Genomic DNA, 14,731 nt, shown 5'->3' with positions numbered 1-14,731 from the left:
TAAATTTATTGCTTTACCACTCCATAATTTTTTAACCAGTTCATGTTACTGATCAGGGGATGGGCAGCGGCTACAACACTAGAAATCAGCCATCAGTGATACTGAAACAAAACTGTACATCAGTAACTTTGTTTATTGGATTTCTTCAGAAAACTTTTTCCTCCCTCAAATGATCTAGTTTTGCCACACAATAAATTATTTCATTTTTCTTCCACAGAATGAGTCTCTTCTTATTGTAATGTATTATTGTAATGTATTGTATGTATTTTGTAATTACAATAATACATTATAATGTTTTGTAAATTCATTATAATAATATATTATTGTATATCAATAAAAATGTAATTATATTTTTATCTATTATTATTATTGTTATTATAACAAATTATTGTAATGTATTTTGATTGTATATAACAATCAAAAAAAGTCAAATCCTGTTCTTGGAGTTATTATTCTAGATGGGATCATTAGAGAATAATCCACACTTTATAGTCCCCACACTTTATAGACATACTTTTATGTAATGTAGATTTTTGAAGCTCCGTAAGTAGACAGTTATACTATAAAGCCAAAAAAACTGTTGAGGCAATGCTTTTACATATGATGAAACAAATAATAAAAGTATATAGGAAACTGCATTGTTAATACAACCCCAGTTATATTTTAACAAAACATAGCTTCAGTACAACTTACAGAGAAAAAGTTGTCCAGGGATTCTGTTAACAAGAAATGCAGCCATACATGCAAGCTGGTACAGGGTAATGTGTGTTATATATCAGCAAAAATTAAATTCTCACCAAGATTATTTCCTAAAGTATTGCTCTTAAAATGTAAGCTACACATATGAAAGACTAAATGTTATAATTACACATATTTAAAAGGAAAAAAAAAAGTAAATTATTCAATTAATTTATCATCTATTTTGATAAAATGATGTCAAAACAAATTCTACCTTAGCTACTTCTCAGAGTCCATATCCGAGATCTAGATGCCACTTGCAATACTAACCCATTGCTTAAAGCAGACGGATTCCCTTCCTCCTCTGGCTTATTTTTGGGTCTTTGTCATGCCCTAATTTTTTACAAGCAAATTTTAGAATCACTGAAACTCTATATAGGCAAGGAGACACAGAAAAAATTGAGCTTCGTTTTTTTCAGTAAGAGTGTAACAGGCAGGCACTTTGCTTTTGATTACATGGAGGTATTTCGGTGACTGGAAATCTCACAGGAGATATGTATTCAAAAACTGAGTTAAGTGCGTACATGCTACAAGTGCACAGTGCTTGTGAGGACACCCATACAACTGCCAAACGAGTAAAGAAAAGCACGTAAATGCTGTGAAATCAAAACAGCATTATTTTGAGTACACTACACTCACCTAAACAACTACATAGCTGCAGCGTTACAGTGGAACTAGCTCCACAATGTACTTTAAAATACCAGTACATTAGTTTGACCCTGTAGACCTCAACTTTTGCTCAACTATTTACTTAAGCAAAATAGAAACACCCTTGGGAGCTGCGCTTGCTTGAAGGCAGCAGGATTGGACTCCACTTACATGCCATTTGAGTTTATTTAACCGTACATACTGCAGCATTTGAAGCATACAGTATACTAACTGGTAGAGCTGAAGCACTGCAGCTCTGCTGGTGTGGAGACAGTTGTGTTGATTAAAAAGGCTTTGGGACCTACTGTGCCTTCAGATGAGACAGGATGGCACTGCCATGCCTGCACGTGTCCATTCACACAACATGATGCCTATGGGAACAGCTATAGGATAGAGGAAGCATTTTCCTACATATCTCCCAGATGTTATTTAAACCATTTAGCCTTTAGATGAACTAAATATATTAGATCTGCAGATAATTTAGGAATATCTATATATTTCAATAATTAAATGGGAAAAGATTTGGCCAACAGGATTAATTGAAACTATATGAGAAAGATAAAACTGATTCAAAACCAGTCTCCAAGAAGCTCCATTTTCAAAACTCCTCAAGCCAGGGTATGCTGAATGATGATGACTTAAAAAAAAAAAAAAAGATGGAAGCACCACATTAGTCAGGCAGATGCTGTTAAGTACCTATTTGCAAGCCCTTCGAGCTCCTGCTGGCAACAGTAAAGCCATTTAGGCCAAATTCTGTATGGACCCATATACAATATCGGCCGGGACCAATTCCTGGTTTTGCAGATTTTTATTTTTTTTTTTTTTGCTGTGCTCCAAACACCCACAAATCTGCTGGGAGCCACCACTGCCTTCCATAGGGGCATGATCCTGTCACCCAACTCCTGCTATGAAGCAAGGTAGCTCAGAAGATGGAGAGAAAAAAACCAAATAGGATTCCAAACTCAGCAGTTCTGCCTTGCACCTGCAAGAAATCAAGAGGCAGCTGGTTAACAGTGCCCTGCACCACCGTCAGGCAGCCACTATCCCTCAGAGAACACCAAGCCTACAACGGGCTGTTGGTAAGTTCAGGATCCTATTTGCGTTTCTGTCCGCCCACTGGCATCAGAGTTTGTGAGCAAAAAGACTTATGGGGTGCAACGGTATGGAAAAATGTTGACTTAAACAAAAAGATTACTGTTTCATCAGTGACAGATGTTTAACGTTCATTGAGATCTAACCTTTAAGGAGTTGATGAGATGAAGGGTTTTTTTCAATTTCAATTTCTTTTTCTTTTTTCCTAATTGTATCTGCCCCCTTTCCTAAGAGGGATTTTGATTATTTTCTGACTTGCAAAGTCTGTGGCATAGATGACTTTTTAAAGAAAAATACACAGACACATTTTAGGAGATTTTTCAGGTTTTGGACAACCAGAATTGGGAAAATGTAGGGCACTGAAGCTGGAAAAGGCATGAAAAAGGGGGGAGGAAAAACACAGCAGTCAAAATAGAAGTGAGAAATGCAATCAGAGCACCAGGAAGGAGAGCAAGGAAGTTTTCTCAGTGAACTTTGATAACTTTAGAAAAGGATCTCAAAAAACTACTTTTACTTTTGGAGAATTAACACCTTTGTTTAGATGACCACTGACAAAGAAGCCAAAGGTCTGAGCAAACACTGTTCCCTGCCTCAATCATTTTAAGATGTCTCGATTTGATCCTCTGCTCTGGAAAGCTCAAAAATTAAAATGAGTTGTTACAGATCGATGGGAGGGGATGCAGTAGTTTGTAAGAAATTTCCAGGCAACCTGCCTTGGGACAGATCCAAGCCAAAGTCATCAGGAACTCGTTTACCTTTCTGAATCTTCACACACAACAGCAAACTCAGAGGAATAAATCCTGTTAGCACGCAATGCTCTGTGCACACAGAGGAGGTGTAAGCCAGTTAAATTTTAGAAACACAAGAAACAGTACACCAAGACAGCTGAGAAATACAAGCTGCAGGCTCCAATGTTTCAAAAGGCTTGAGAACTATTAGACAAATGACAATCATAAAATATTTACATACAAACATCAGTACGAGATGCAAATTAATCTAGCAGATTGCACAGAGGGAAAGCAGACAGGGGATGTACAAACCAGAAAGCTCCGCATCTGGGGCCCTTCATACCTGCTATGGGACTTTAATGAACTATTAAGAAAAGGCAACACAGGGGTTATGCAACCTTGAGGAAACATAAGGCATTACATATGTGACAAATACCATCACCCAGTGTGAGAAGCACTCACAACAAACAAGCAAAGGGGTTAAAAATAACTGCTCCTGAGAGTAGCCGCGACACAGAAACCCACCTTCTGTCCTGCTAGGGGAAAAGAGTGGACAGAAACAGGGGAGGCTGATCATTTAAGGGATTACCAGGCAGGCTTATTTCTGGGGTTTCAGCTTTTAGGAACCGTATCAGCATACTGAGGAGGCTGGCATATGGTCTCTGAAGATTAATCTTGGGCCAGTGGAGAGGCTCTTTCAAGGAACAATATTTAAAGTTAAGGTTGTATTCCGAGTTGCCCTCACTCTCCATTCACAGCAGAAAGAAGTGCCATGCACCTAAACTAACCACAGCCTTAGTGAATTCTCACACACAGACTGCTTTCCTGCAAAACACACATTTGGGAACAGTCTAGTAGCGATGTTATTCTAGACCCTGATGCTGTTGGCAGAGAAGAAATGGGCCAGATATTCTCTGAGAACCACTATGCAAGTACAACAGCATCTTTCACAGAACAAGTCACTATTATATGCTCAGGTATATTATGGGGAAACCAGGCATCCAAACGCCAAGGGAAACAGGAATAGAGTAAGGAGGACAGGCAGCTCTGCACTGAACGATGTCAACATGCAGTTGTGTTCCTGCAGGTCTCTGTGCTCCAAAAATAGCTAGTGCAAAAGGCTGCGAGCAAACAGCAGGGGTGGCACAGCAGGCTCCTGTTACAGAATATTGATTCGTGCAGATGATGCAACGACGAGGGCTAAATGCTCTGCAAGTCAGACTGCTTTGAAGGGCAGGAGTTATGCTATGATGTGTCAGCTGAATGCTCTGAAAAACTGAAATTACAGACACATAGAGCCTGGAGGAGCCCTAGTAGGTTTTTCTTTCACCTCCCTGCGGTGCAGAAGGACCCAGACTTAGATCCACCTCATAGACGCCTGTCTCACTGCACTGGTAACCTCCTGCAAAGTCCCTCACCATCTGATTTCAGTTCTTGAAGGTTCTAGTGGCTTTTTCTACTATATAATTTCCATCTTTTTTGTTCTAAATCAGGAAAACTACTTCTCGCCCTCCAGATGTCGATGTGGAAAGCAAACCGCCATTATTCCCTTTATAGCCTCTCCTATATTGTGTGACTTGTCATGTTCCTCTCCTGCTCAGCCTCCTCTTCCTCAGGCTAAACAGCTTTAGCCCTGCAACTTCTGTACATGGTTTACATTTCCAGAGCCTCTTGTTCTCTGGAATTAAATTTATCTTAAAGCACACCCTTTAAACGCCAGCTGAAGAAACCAGACAGAACACTGACTGATGGATGAAGCTGGACAGAAGTAGTGTCAGCATTAAGAAACACAACACACACACAAATGACCAGGGAAGAGATGACAATAAAAGAGTGCTTGGGTTCTTTTTTTGCTTGTTTGTTAAGAATCAGACTTTTTGTCTAATTTACCGTAAGAAAAACTGGTTCCTTAAGAAAAAAAAATCAGTTTTCAATGATGATCAGCTGCAATGTAAGTTTGTTGTCTAAGTATCTTCATGCTTCATTTTACAACTTGTAACCATACATCTACTCTGTTAAACTGCTGCCTTTATATATATTTTTAGTTTGACATATATTCCTTTAAACTTGACTAACTGTACTTACCCCAGGAATAGTAACCATATAAAGATCAGTTAGTGACTGACTCAGCATTAAATCACAAACTTTTCTCCAGCATTTCTGCTTATCAGCATCTTGAAAACCAAGCTACGTTTCTGCTTTAGTGCCCCCAGATGGGAATATCTGACCCCTGATATCTCTCCTCTACTCATCCCTTCCAGTAAACTGCAATTAAATCTTGAAAAAATACTTAGTATTTAGTGCATAATCTGTTCATTTTATGTGTCATGCTTTACCACAATAAGAAAGAGTCCACTTACTTCTTCATTATCAGTGGCTCTCACTCTGGGACCTGGATTCCTCCCACCACATCACTTCTTTTCAAGGACCACAGAAGGGCTTTAGCAGCAGCGGGAATCAGCTGCTCATCCCACCAGGGCCAATTCTTTTTTCCAGTGAGCTCTTTTTTCCCAGTCATGTTGAAAGTAATATTGGGCCCACTTCTCAGTGATCCTTTCTCAAATTTTGTGACCCTGCTACACAAATTGTTTGTCCCCCAGACACTAGAGCGAGCAGATTCTGGGGCCCTGAGACTCCTAAAACCACAGAAACGCTGCAAATACAAGTAGCTTTACCTGAATGTCTTGATTCTGCCTTTTAAGAGTCACAGTGTTCAAATCTAGGTGTATTAATGATAATACTAAATCAAAAATGCAACTATGACGACAGAATGAGAAATGAAGCCACAAACCCCCCAAAGGATGTAGCACCAAATGGAAACCTCTTATTTGTGCAGCAGAATAAATGTAAATTGCCATCTTAACTATAAAACTATTAAAGAGCCCTGCTTTGAAGAGCTTACAGTCTAACTGTATGTAATACACAAAACTAGTGGAACTTGATGTATTGCTGAAAGAGTAGAAACCAGGAGTTAGACACTTAATACAGCCGCAGTGTTTTGGTAGATTTTTTTTTGCTTTAAGAGAACATTCAACATCAAAATTAACATAAATGTGAAAACTGGAATGGCACAGAAAGCTAACAAAAAGATGTCTGTTCAGAAATAAGTAACTTCCAAACTCATACAAAAGAAGTATTATATCACAAGAAAGAAAAAAATGTGGAATGAAGAAAATTCAGATCTAATTCAGTAACACTAACATCTTTCTAGTGATGCAAAAAAAAAAAGGAATGAGATTAAATTGCCTTTATTTATTACCAAAATACACATTATGGTCTTACATTTTCTCACATTCATGTTGGAATTTTTCATTTAAGAACCTTTGTATTATACTGGAGTCTCTGAGTTAATAAACAAAGCATGTGCCTCCAGGCAACAACAGAAAATTAATTCTACATTTTGGACATTAAACAACTGAATCTGCAGATCTGCAAAGTCTGGTTTGGGATTTGTTTGTGGTGCTTTGGGTGGGGTTTTTTTTGTTAAAAGCACAGCAGACATCCATCTGCAAGGCAGTATTACTGTAGTACACAACACCTAGGACTGAATTAGAAGGTGACTTGAATTATTCCACTACAGCATAATGTGATAGATGCCATACAGCCAGGGGCGAGAAGAGCATTGTAAAACATAAAATCCTGGTTTCTGTTTGTAAAACCATCAATTGTCCAGATTCCCTCTTTCCAGGAAACTACATGATTCAATTCCCTGATAAATGTATTTTGAGGAAAGCGCTGACCCCTTCATCCCAAAAGTGAAAAACGACTTGAGGACATTTGCACTGATTTGTCCTGGTAAGAGAGTTTAATGCCACAGAAGGTCCTCTAGACCACAGCCATTAAAAGGCAAATTGTTTCTTCACATATTTTGTATGTTGGTTACTACTGTCATCACCGATCATGTCAAGGCAGACTCACTGGCTGTTTCTCGGATGAATATGGCAAAAGAAAACATGATCTTTATTTTTATAAAGACGTTGTCTGTTTTAATTTACAGTAAATACAAGAAGATACCATAGTGAAACAGACCCTAAATACTGGTAAGAAGCAAGAACCTGGTATGACCTGATGAAAATATGCAAATCTGAGCAAGGCAGATTTTCCTCATTTTGCTGAAGCAGGGACTGCAAAATCATCTTTTATCCCATTTGGCCACTAGTTACAAATTCAGCTTTCTCTCCGTGGTCACCCTCTGACATCTAACTTGGCCATCTGGAACAAATTCAGAGGGAAAGAAGAGAGGATGAGAAGGGAAAAAAAAAAAGAATGCTTATAATGCAAGACACCATTACTTCTACTGAGTGCAATATGCACTTAACTGGAATGGAGGAGAGGATGCACAGCTGCCTCTTGTGTCTGTACCACCACTACGGTTGCCTCCAGTTCTAGTGACTAACAGTACAATAATTTATAACACTTTTTTCCCCACAAAAATAATGAATAGCATTAATTTATAGCACTCTTAGAACACACAACGTCAGCTGTCATAAATATCTCAGATAAGGAGATGGTTTTTCCACTAGAATTTCTATGAGAGACTGAGACATCATCTAACTGAGGCAAGTGAGTTAATGTGGTTACCCTATGTTCCCTCCACGGTCTATGGGGAGAGAGAAGATGACAATTGTCAAGAAGGCAATTGAGATCTTAGGTGGGTTAAAATGCCCTTTGAAGGTGCATCTCTTTCTGTTGACCAAAGCAGCCCTCCAGGACAAGCTGGGCACCCTGCACAGGTAAGGCAACTAAAATGGGATGGATCTGCATTAAACATCTGACAAACAGCAGAATAATGTTGGAGCTGGAAAAATAATGTAAATGTCACTAGTTTGAGTCCAGAGCCCACTTCACTTTGCAGCTTGCCTTTACACAACAAAGACTTGTTCTGTATAATGCCTGCTCCTATAGTCCTTTTGTGTGCAAAGCATCTCACTGTTTCTCACAGGGGAAATGATGTGTGGCTGGACAAAGATTACTGCCATAAAATCAGCTACATCTTCAAATCAAAGCTTTATGGTGAAAATTGGCAAAGTTTAGATAGCAATTTTCTGCCACTTGGTTTTTTAACCCTTGGAAGTCTAAAATTATTCTTTCCACAGTCTGTAAACATGATCTACAACTTTGCACTGCACCCAGTGTAAAAACTGAAGGATAGCTGAACAGTTTTGGAGGGGAAAATGTGGCCTTTTAGCCATGTACTTATTTCAGAATATTTATTCAGCAACTGCAAGGACAAAAAGCCTGTAATACCAATGACTTACTAGAAGTAAACAGGAAAGAAAAATCTCCAATACGTGCTGGATTTCCTGCCGACAACTCCATTCACTAAGATTTCTGGGCACAAAAAGTTATGATCCTAAATTTAAATTTTAATATCTAAAAAGAAGTTGCTAGTTGTAAAGAGATTTAGGGCATGAAGAACTCCAGTGCATTAATGGGAGCTAGCTTTGTCTGGTCCTTTATGAACTTTGCTTTAAAAGTTTCCGCTGAGTCGGTTTTAGACCCCTTCCTTTCAACAGAGCAGCCACATAAAGTTAGCATTACCACTAAAATATCTAGCATCTCCTAAGTCATGTCTGTCAGATCCTTCAAAATGGCACAGAAGTTGGTCTGCATGCGATCAGATTGAGACTTTTTGATTCTTGACACTGATAGGCTTATTAAAACATGTCCTTGAAAGCATTTCTTAATGTTAGAGGTATGATGAAAAAAAATTATTCCATGATGAACACAATCAGCATGCCTTTATAAACTGGCTACAAGGTTGAGTGAGTCAAGATGATATTAATAGCAGCCCAGAGGTTTCATCTGGCTAAAGATACATTTCCTCTCACTCTCAGAGACGGAAAGCGGGATGAGGGCAGTGTAAATCCCAACATTCAAGCATCTCTGACTGCTTAGACATAACTAGATGCGTAAAGATGATGACAGGGTTAGTTTAGAAGCACATGTGCAGCAAGGCATCTAGATGCAGGTGTTCCTGCTATCCGTGTGAATCACAAGCAGGGCTCCAAAACTGGAATCTGGTCTCCATCACAGAGGAGCATGGAGTTATTTAGTTCTTTCCATCACTGTGAAAGGCATGAATGAATTACAGTAACATTTTAGGCTCTTTAACTCTTCCACAGATGAATCCAAAATACATGCAATTACAGATCTAAATATAGTCCCTTACAGTGAACAGAAATCAACTCTGCTAAGTAACTTAGGGAGGGAGGGAGGGAGACAGCTATAAACACATAAAACCATGACTTCAGTTAGTAACCTGACCTCACTTCTTCTGTATGGTAGTACTATTTCACTTTGAAACAAAGCTTTCCTCAAGAAGTTCCATGAATTTGTTACAAATAGTTGTATTCATACATATCCTAGTTTGTTTGTGAAAGTAAAGTAAAAATTAAGTGAAAATAACGAATGTATTTATTCAAATTTCTTCATCTCGATTCATTTCTAAATGGCACTGTCCAACAAATAATTTTGCAACTAAAAATCAAATGTCTGGTTAGACTTAAAATTTTAAGTGTACTTAAGTGCAAGATGAGCGACCAAAAGCCAAAGAGAATAGCTGTTTGTTTAATCACACAGCAGTAGTGCAATAATCCATACAATTATCTAAAGGGAGCACACTCAGCGCCTGCAGCGTACTCCATTCTCCCTTTCCAGCCTTGCTTCTCTTTTTTGTCTTTTTGCTGACACCGGCAGCAGGCATGCCAACCCTGTGAATATTCTTGGGAACGTGGAGCCTTACTGCACTCCAGAATGAAGTAAGAAAACAAAATCTGTTCACTCTAGCACATCAGGCAAGGGCAATCACATACAGACACAAACATGATCAGAACCAGGAGCAAGCCTTTTTTTCCACATGCATAAGAAATCAATGCTTCCTCCTAATTATATGGTTTTACTATTAAGTAAATTATTTTTTCCCTGACTAAACAGGCCTAGACTTTTAAAAGCAAGATAGCAGGCATCACTTCAAGCTGTAAGGTAAAGTTTAATTTAGGTCCAAAGCTATGAGACATTTGAAGACCAATACTGGATGTGAGAGCTCTTTCAAAGGCAAATTCTCAAAATGCATTCATTCACTGTTCTTTAGAAAGACCCACAACCGGTCAATGCCAAAGAAAGAAGTGTTTGGTAACGACTTCCAGTGATAAATATCAGGATACTTTAAAAGTTGCTTTTATAGGTTTCTGTGTAAAAACTGATTTTAGGGCAATATTTTGATCAAATCCAAAATAGCAACACATAAAGAAATGCTGAAAGAGAGAGGGATAATCCTGTCCTTAATGCTGCTACCGAACTACATACTTTTGCCCAGCCTAGAAGAGAGTATGCCACTCAGATTTCTACAGATAGCACGGGTGGGAAAGACAGTAGGGCATGAACTCCCAAATATACAAGACCAGAAAGGGAAAATAAATCATCAACAGAAATACAAAACCAGTTAGACATGAAGTGCTGTCAAAAGCATAAGGCAAATAAATGGGGGACGGGGGGGGGATGGGACAAGGGAAAAGAACCCTCAATCTCCCTAATATTCACAGGAGTAATAGAGATTGCTTGTAACAAAAGCAGATTTATTTTTTTTAATGGTAGCATGTTTCAAGCTGCCAGCATGCTTTTAATTACATTTAGAAAGTTAAAGTCTATTGCATGAACGAGACAAATTAAGTCATTCAAAATAATAATAAAGTCGCTGATTCGCTAACATTTTTAATCCTGCAATTTACATGCTTAAATGCATTTTTAACAATATCCTTTTAATACTCAAACACATTCACACTGGAAACTTCAGTCCACTGACTGATGTGACAGTTTAAAGTATTTCAAGGAGGATATTTGGGTCTCTTGGGTTTCTACCTTAAAATTGTCAAAATACATATCCTCATAAAACAGAAGAAGAAATTAAAGCCTTGATGTACATTCAGACTGACCCAGACTGTCTTGAAAAAACTAGGAAAACCGGGTTTTTAAGCCCAGAAGGGACCACTATGATTGCCAATCTAACTTCCTGCACAAAGGAGCCCATCAGATTTCACCCCCAAAATCCTACAGCAACTATTTTGAAACTGAATTACAGCTCAACATCCAGCACAGAAACATCCTTAGTGTAAATCACCTAATTCAGGATTAAGACTTAAAATATGAAGACAGTCTTAATTTTCCTTCTGTAAACAGGTAGAGTATGCAAGCCACACCAGTACACCAGGATGACACATTTACAACACAGCAGGATGAATTACTAAGGGATGGTACTCCTCCATATTCATTCCCGTCTTTACTACACATAACTGTAAGCAATTACAGGAATAACAATATGATACATTAAAATATTTCTGTTTTGAAAATTCATTTATACACTGTTATGTTAAAATACAGTCACAAAATCCCATTTATTGGTTTTTTGTATGAAAATAATTCTAGAAATCTGTGTGGCTTTATTGTTATTTACATAATAAATATTAACTCATAACTGACACTGAAGGGTTATTCCTACAAGGAAAAGAATCCGTAGTCACATCGACTACATTCCCATTTCTGTTGTGTAACATTCACTTTTTGCTCCTTCTCCCACGTTTTGGTATCATCAGATCCAGGGATATATCAGACCCAGGGACATCCAGATAGATGAGTCAAATAGAAAAGATTCATATGCTATTTATTCTGTTAGCATATTCTGAAATTTTAAATTGGTGTTGGATTTGCAAGGAACCAGAAATAACCTAAGGTCTGCAAGTGTTTTCAGAGTAAGAATTTGCCCTCGTATATTCTCCAGTTCTTGTTTGGACACTGGAAACCACAATTTCCAAAGCTGCTTCTATACCTGCTGTAATCACAAACTTTAGGAGAGAAGGGGCAAATCAAAAGGCTGGTTATCTTTTCTTAAATGCTGCCATACTACCATCATAAAGACAGTACTTTTACATTGTATTAAATAGTGGAAATTAAAGTTAGCTAAAATCACATTTTCAAAAAACACTTTCAAATTGCCTTCAAAACACAACTGTAGCAACTTCTATTTAAAATTAGCCTTGAAACTTTGTTATTTATTTATGCTGCTACTGATGGCTGATGTTTATCCGCCAAACATGTAAAGAATAGATAATAGACTAAACCTATGTTTTTAAAATTCATTAGCATTTGTAAGAAAGGCTTCTCACAAAATTAAATGCCAAGCTTTTCTCTTGATGTCTGTTCAAGATCTCTGATGGTTGATCTTTACAAAATAAGTACTTGAGGCCAAATTTGACATGACAAGTCTTAAAACATAGCATAAAAATACATTTAAAAATTATTGTTGTAAGTGCACAGATTTTTCTCCCATTTTCAGCGCAAAAGAAAAACAATTTAAATCCCCCATTAAAACACTTTTAATTTGAAATTGTAAGAACTAGAAAACAACAATCTAACAAAACAAAGACGCAATATGAGATATGAAGCTTCATAGCCCACCTTTCTTCTTGACTGGCATTCTTCTTCCTACTTCCGAATCTGGTTGCAAGCACTTATTTACAGGTATTAACGATGTACTACTGGAACTTTGCGAGGTCAGGAACTGGCTATCTATTGCAAAACACTTTTACAGTTCAGTTAAGAAATGCAGCTTCAATCTTCATTTCTATCAATACTTGCTGTTTTCTTGTATTGGCCTTCCGATGCTTCCCACAAATGAGAGAGGAAAAAAAAGGGGGGGAAAAAAAAAGCTTTTTGATTTTTTTAAAAGATGTTCTCAATTTCTTTAAAATATATTTGAATCTATAAAAATACAAGAGAAATGTTCCTTGGCAATATAAAACCTTATTATAACTCCTCTTCTGGCAGCAAAGTTTGAAAATTAAAATATTTTGTGTAATACAATTAAGGCACAGTCCATCTCTAGGCAGCTGTCTTAATATTCCACCTGTACATGCTCAAAAACATATTATTTGCAGGACAAAACTGCCCAAATAATCCAAATAAGGAGGAAGACAAAACCAATCCAAAGTGACTCTTTAACTTCTTTCACTTCTTGAATGAATTTTGCTAGCTATGTATTAGATGACTACAGAGCAGACTGAAAAGGTCCCTTTTTCCTCACCAGACAACAGCCTTCAGATATCACCCTCTTACCCAACAGAAGTCACTGGCCAGTCACTTTCATATTTATTATCTGCAAGCCACCCAGCCTTACGGTCTTTAATGTCCCTCTGATCCTCCCATGTATTAAAAGAGAGGATTGAAAATGAGGAAAGCAATCCCTTGACCTGGAATTATTAAAGTGACAGTGCTCACTGGGCACTTTGGCAAAGCAGATTGCTTTATACTGGAGTCATTTACTTCGTGCCATTTCTTCCCTTGCACAGCAGCCACCTCGTGAAAGAGGAATAAGGAGAGTTAGGAGAAGAGCTTCACAAAAGGTTCATTTTCAGAGATAATGAAGTATTAATGAAATAAAAAGCAAGCCATGAGATCAGTCCAGAGTTTCCCACTCAGAAGCGCAGCTGGTTGGCTTCAATACGAGCCTCTCTCTCTCTCCCCCTTTTTCTGGAAAAGCAAAAAGAGAAACAGAAACGGGATAGATTTTCCTCATCTAGCTCGCTAAGAAAAAGTATGGAAAAGGTGAACAAGCTCCAAAGGCTTCCCTTCCCCGCATGAGGAGCTGTGATGCACATGACAGGGCTTTGCTTTGCATCCTCTTCTTTAGGAGATGGAAACTGTAATTTGTGAAGGGGACGGCTCTGGTTTGCTCTTTGATGTTCACAGTCGGGATCTGCCCCCGCGCCCCTCCGAGCAGAGACCCCCCCCTCCCACCTCGCTTCTCCCCGTCCCAAAGGGGCCGGGCTGCCGCCTGCTGCGAGCGGGACCGGCGGGGGGGGGGGGGGAGGGGGGGGGCTGCCTCGGCGGCTGGGGGGACGGGGTGGCGTGCAGGTGAAGGGGGGGAGCGGGGCTCGGTTTCAGGGCGAGGCCGGTATCCCCCGGGGTGCCGAGGGACAGGCAGGAGGCAGGAGCCGAGGGGATGAGGGAGGGGACGGAGGTGGGGCGGAGCGAGGCGCGACCGGGACGAGAGGGGCTAGATGGGGACAGGACGGGGAGCACAAAGGGGCTGGCGGAGAGGGAAGGGGGCGGCCAGGCGGGAGGGGGCGATGCAGGGGCTGAGGGGGGCAAGCGGGAAGGGGGCGCAGGGCTGACGGGAGGGGGGGGGCGGCGCGCAGGCAGCGCCCGGTGCGGGGTGCTGAGGCCTGGGTGAGGGGAGGGGGTCAGCGGGTTACCCCGAGGACTGGGCCTCCCCCCATCGAAGGCTCCTCGCTCCGCTAGGGGGAGTCCCCGCGTCCCGGCCGCCGGCTGCAGGGTCCCCGCTTAGCCCCGTCTCCATGGAGGAGCCGCCGCCACCGCCGCCATCCACCGCCCCTAGCAACGAGCAACCGGGCCGGGCGCTGACCCCCCGCCCGGCGGCTCGCAGCCAATCGGAAGCCGCCATGCTGGGTGGGCGGGGGACGCCCAATCACAGGTGTCCTCTGAAGCCCTGGGTCACGTGAGCGGGTAAG

General features: G+C 40.1%; 1 protein-coding gene across 9 annotated transcripts in view; it reads right to left on the bottom strand.

Moving 5' to 3' along the window:
- Positions 1-14,725, bottom strand: part of DLG2 (discs large MAGUK scaffold protein 2) — a 1,040,325-nt gene extending 1,025,600 nt beyond the window's left edge. For 7 of the 9 annotated variants that reach the window (XM_055702907.1, XM_055702910.1, XM_055702911.1 and 4 more), the window contains exons 1-2: positions 14,456-14,725; positions 12,660-13,730 (exon numbers count right to left, since the gene is read on the bottom strand). In XM_055702907.1, the coding sequence (XP_055558882.1) occupies positions 12,660-12,678 (19 nt within the window). In that variant the 5' untranslated portion in view covers positions 12,679-13,730; positions 14,456-14,725. Of the gene's footprint in view, positions 1-12,659 lie in introns of all 9 variants that reach the window. The other 2 variants (XM_055702909.1, XM_055702908.1) reach the window with 2 other exon arrangements.
- Positions 14,726-14,731: the final 6 nt, after the last annotated feature.

Source organism: Falco cherrug, chromosome 2 (assembly GCF_023634085.1).
Source record: "Falco cherrug isolate bFalChe1 chromosome 2, bFalChe1.pri, whole genome shotgun sequence".
In the NCBI taxonomy this organism is placed as follows: Eukaryota; Metazoa; Chordata; class Aves; order Falconiformes; family Falconidae; genus Falco; species Falco cherrug.
Note: the sequence above shows the minus strand (reverse complement) of the source record. Positions and strands in the feature narration are given on the sequence as shown.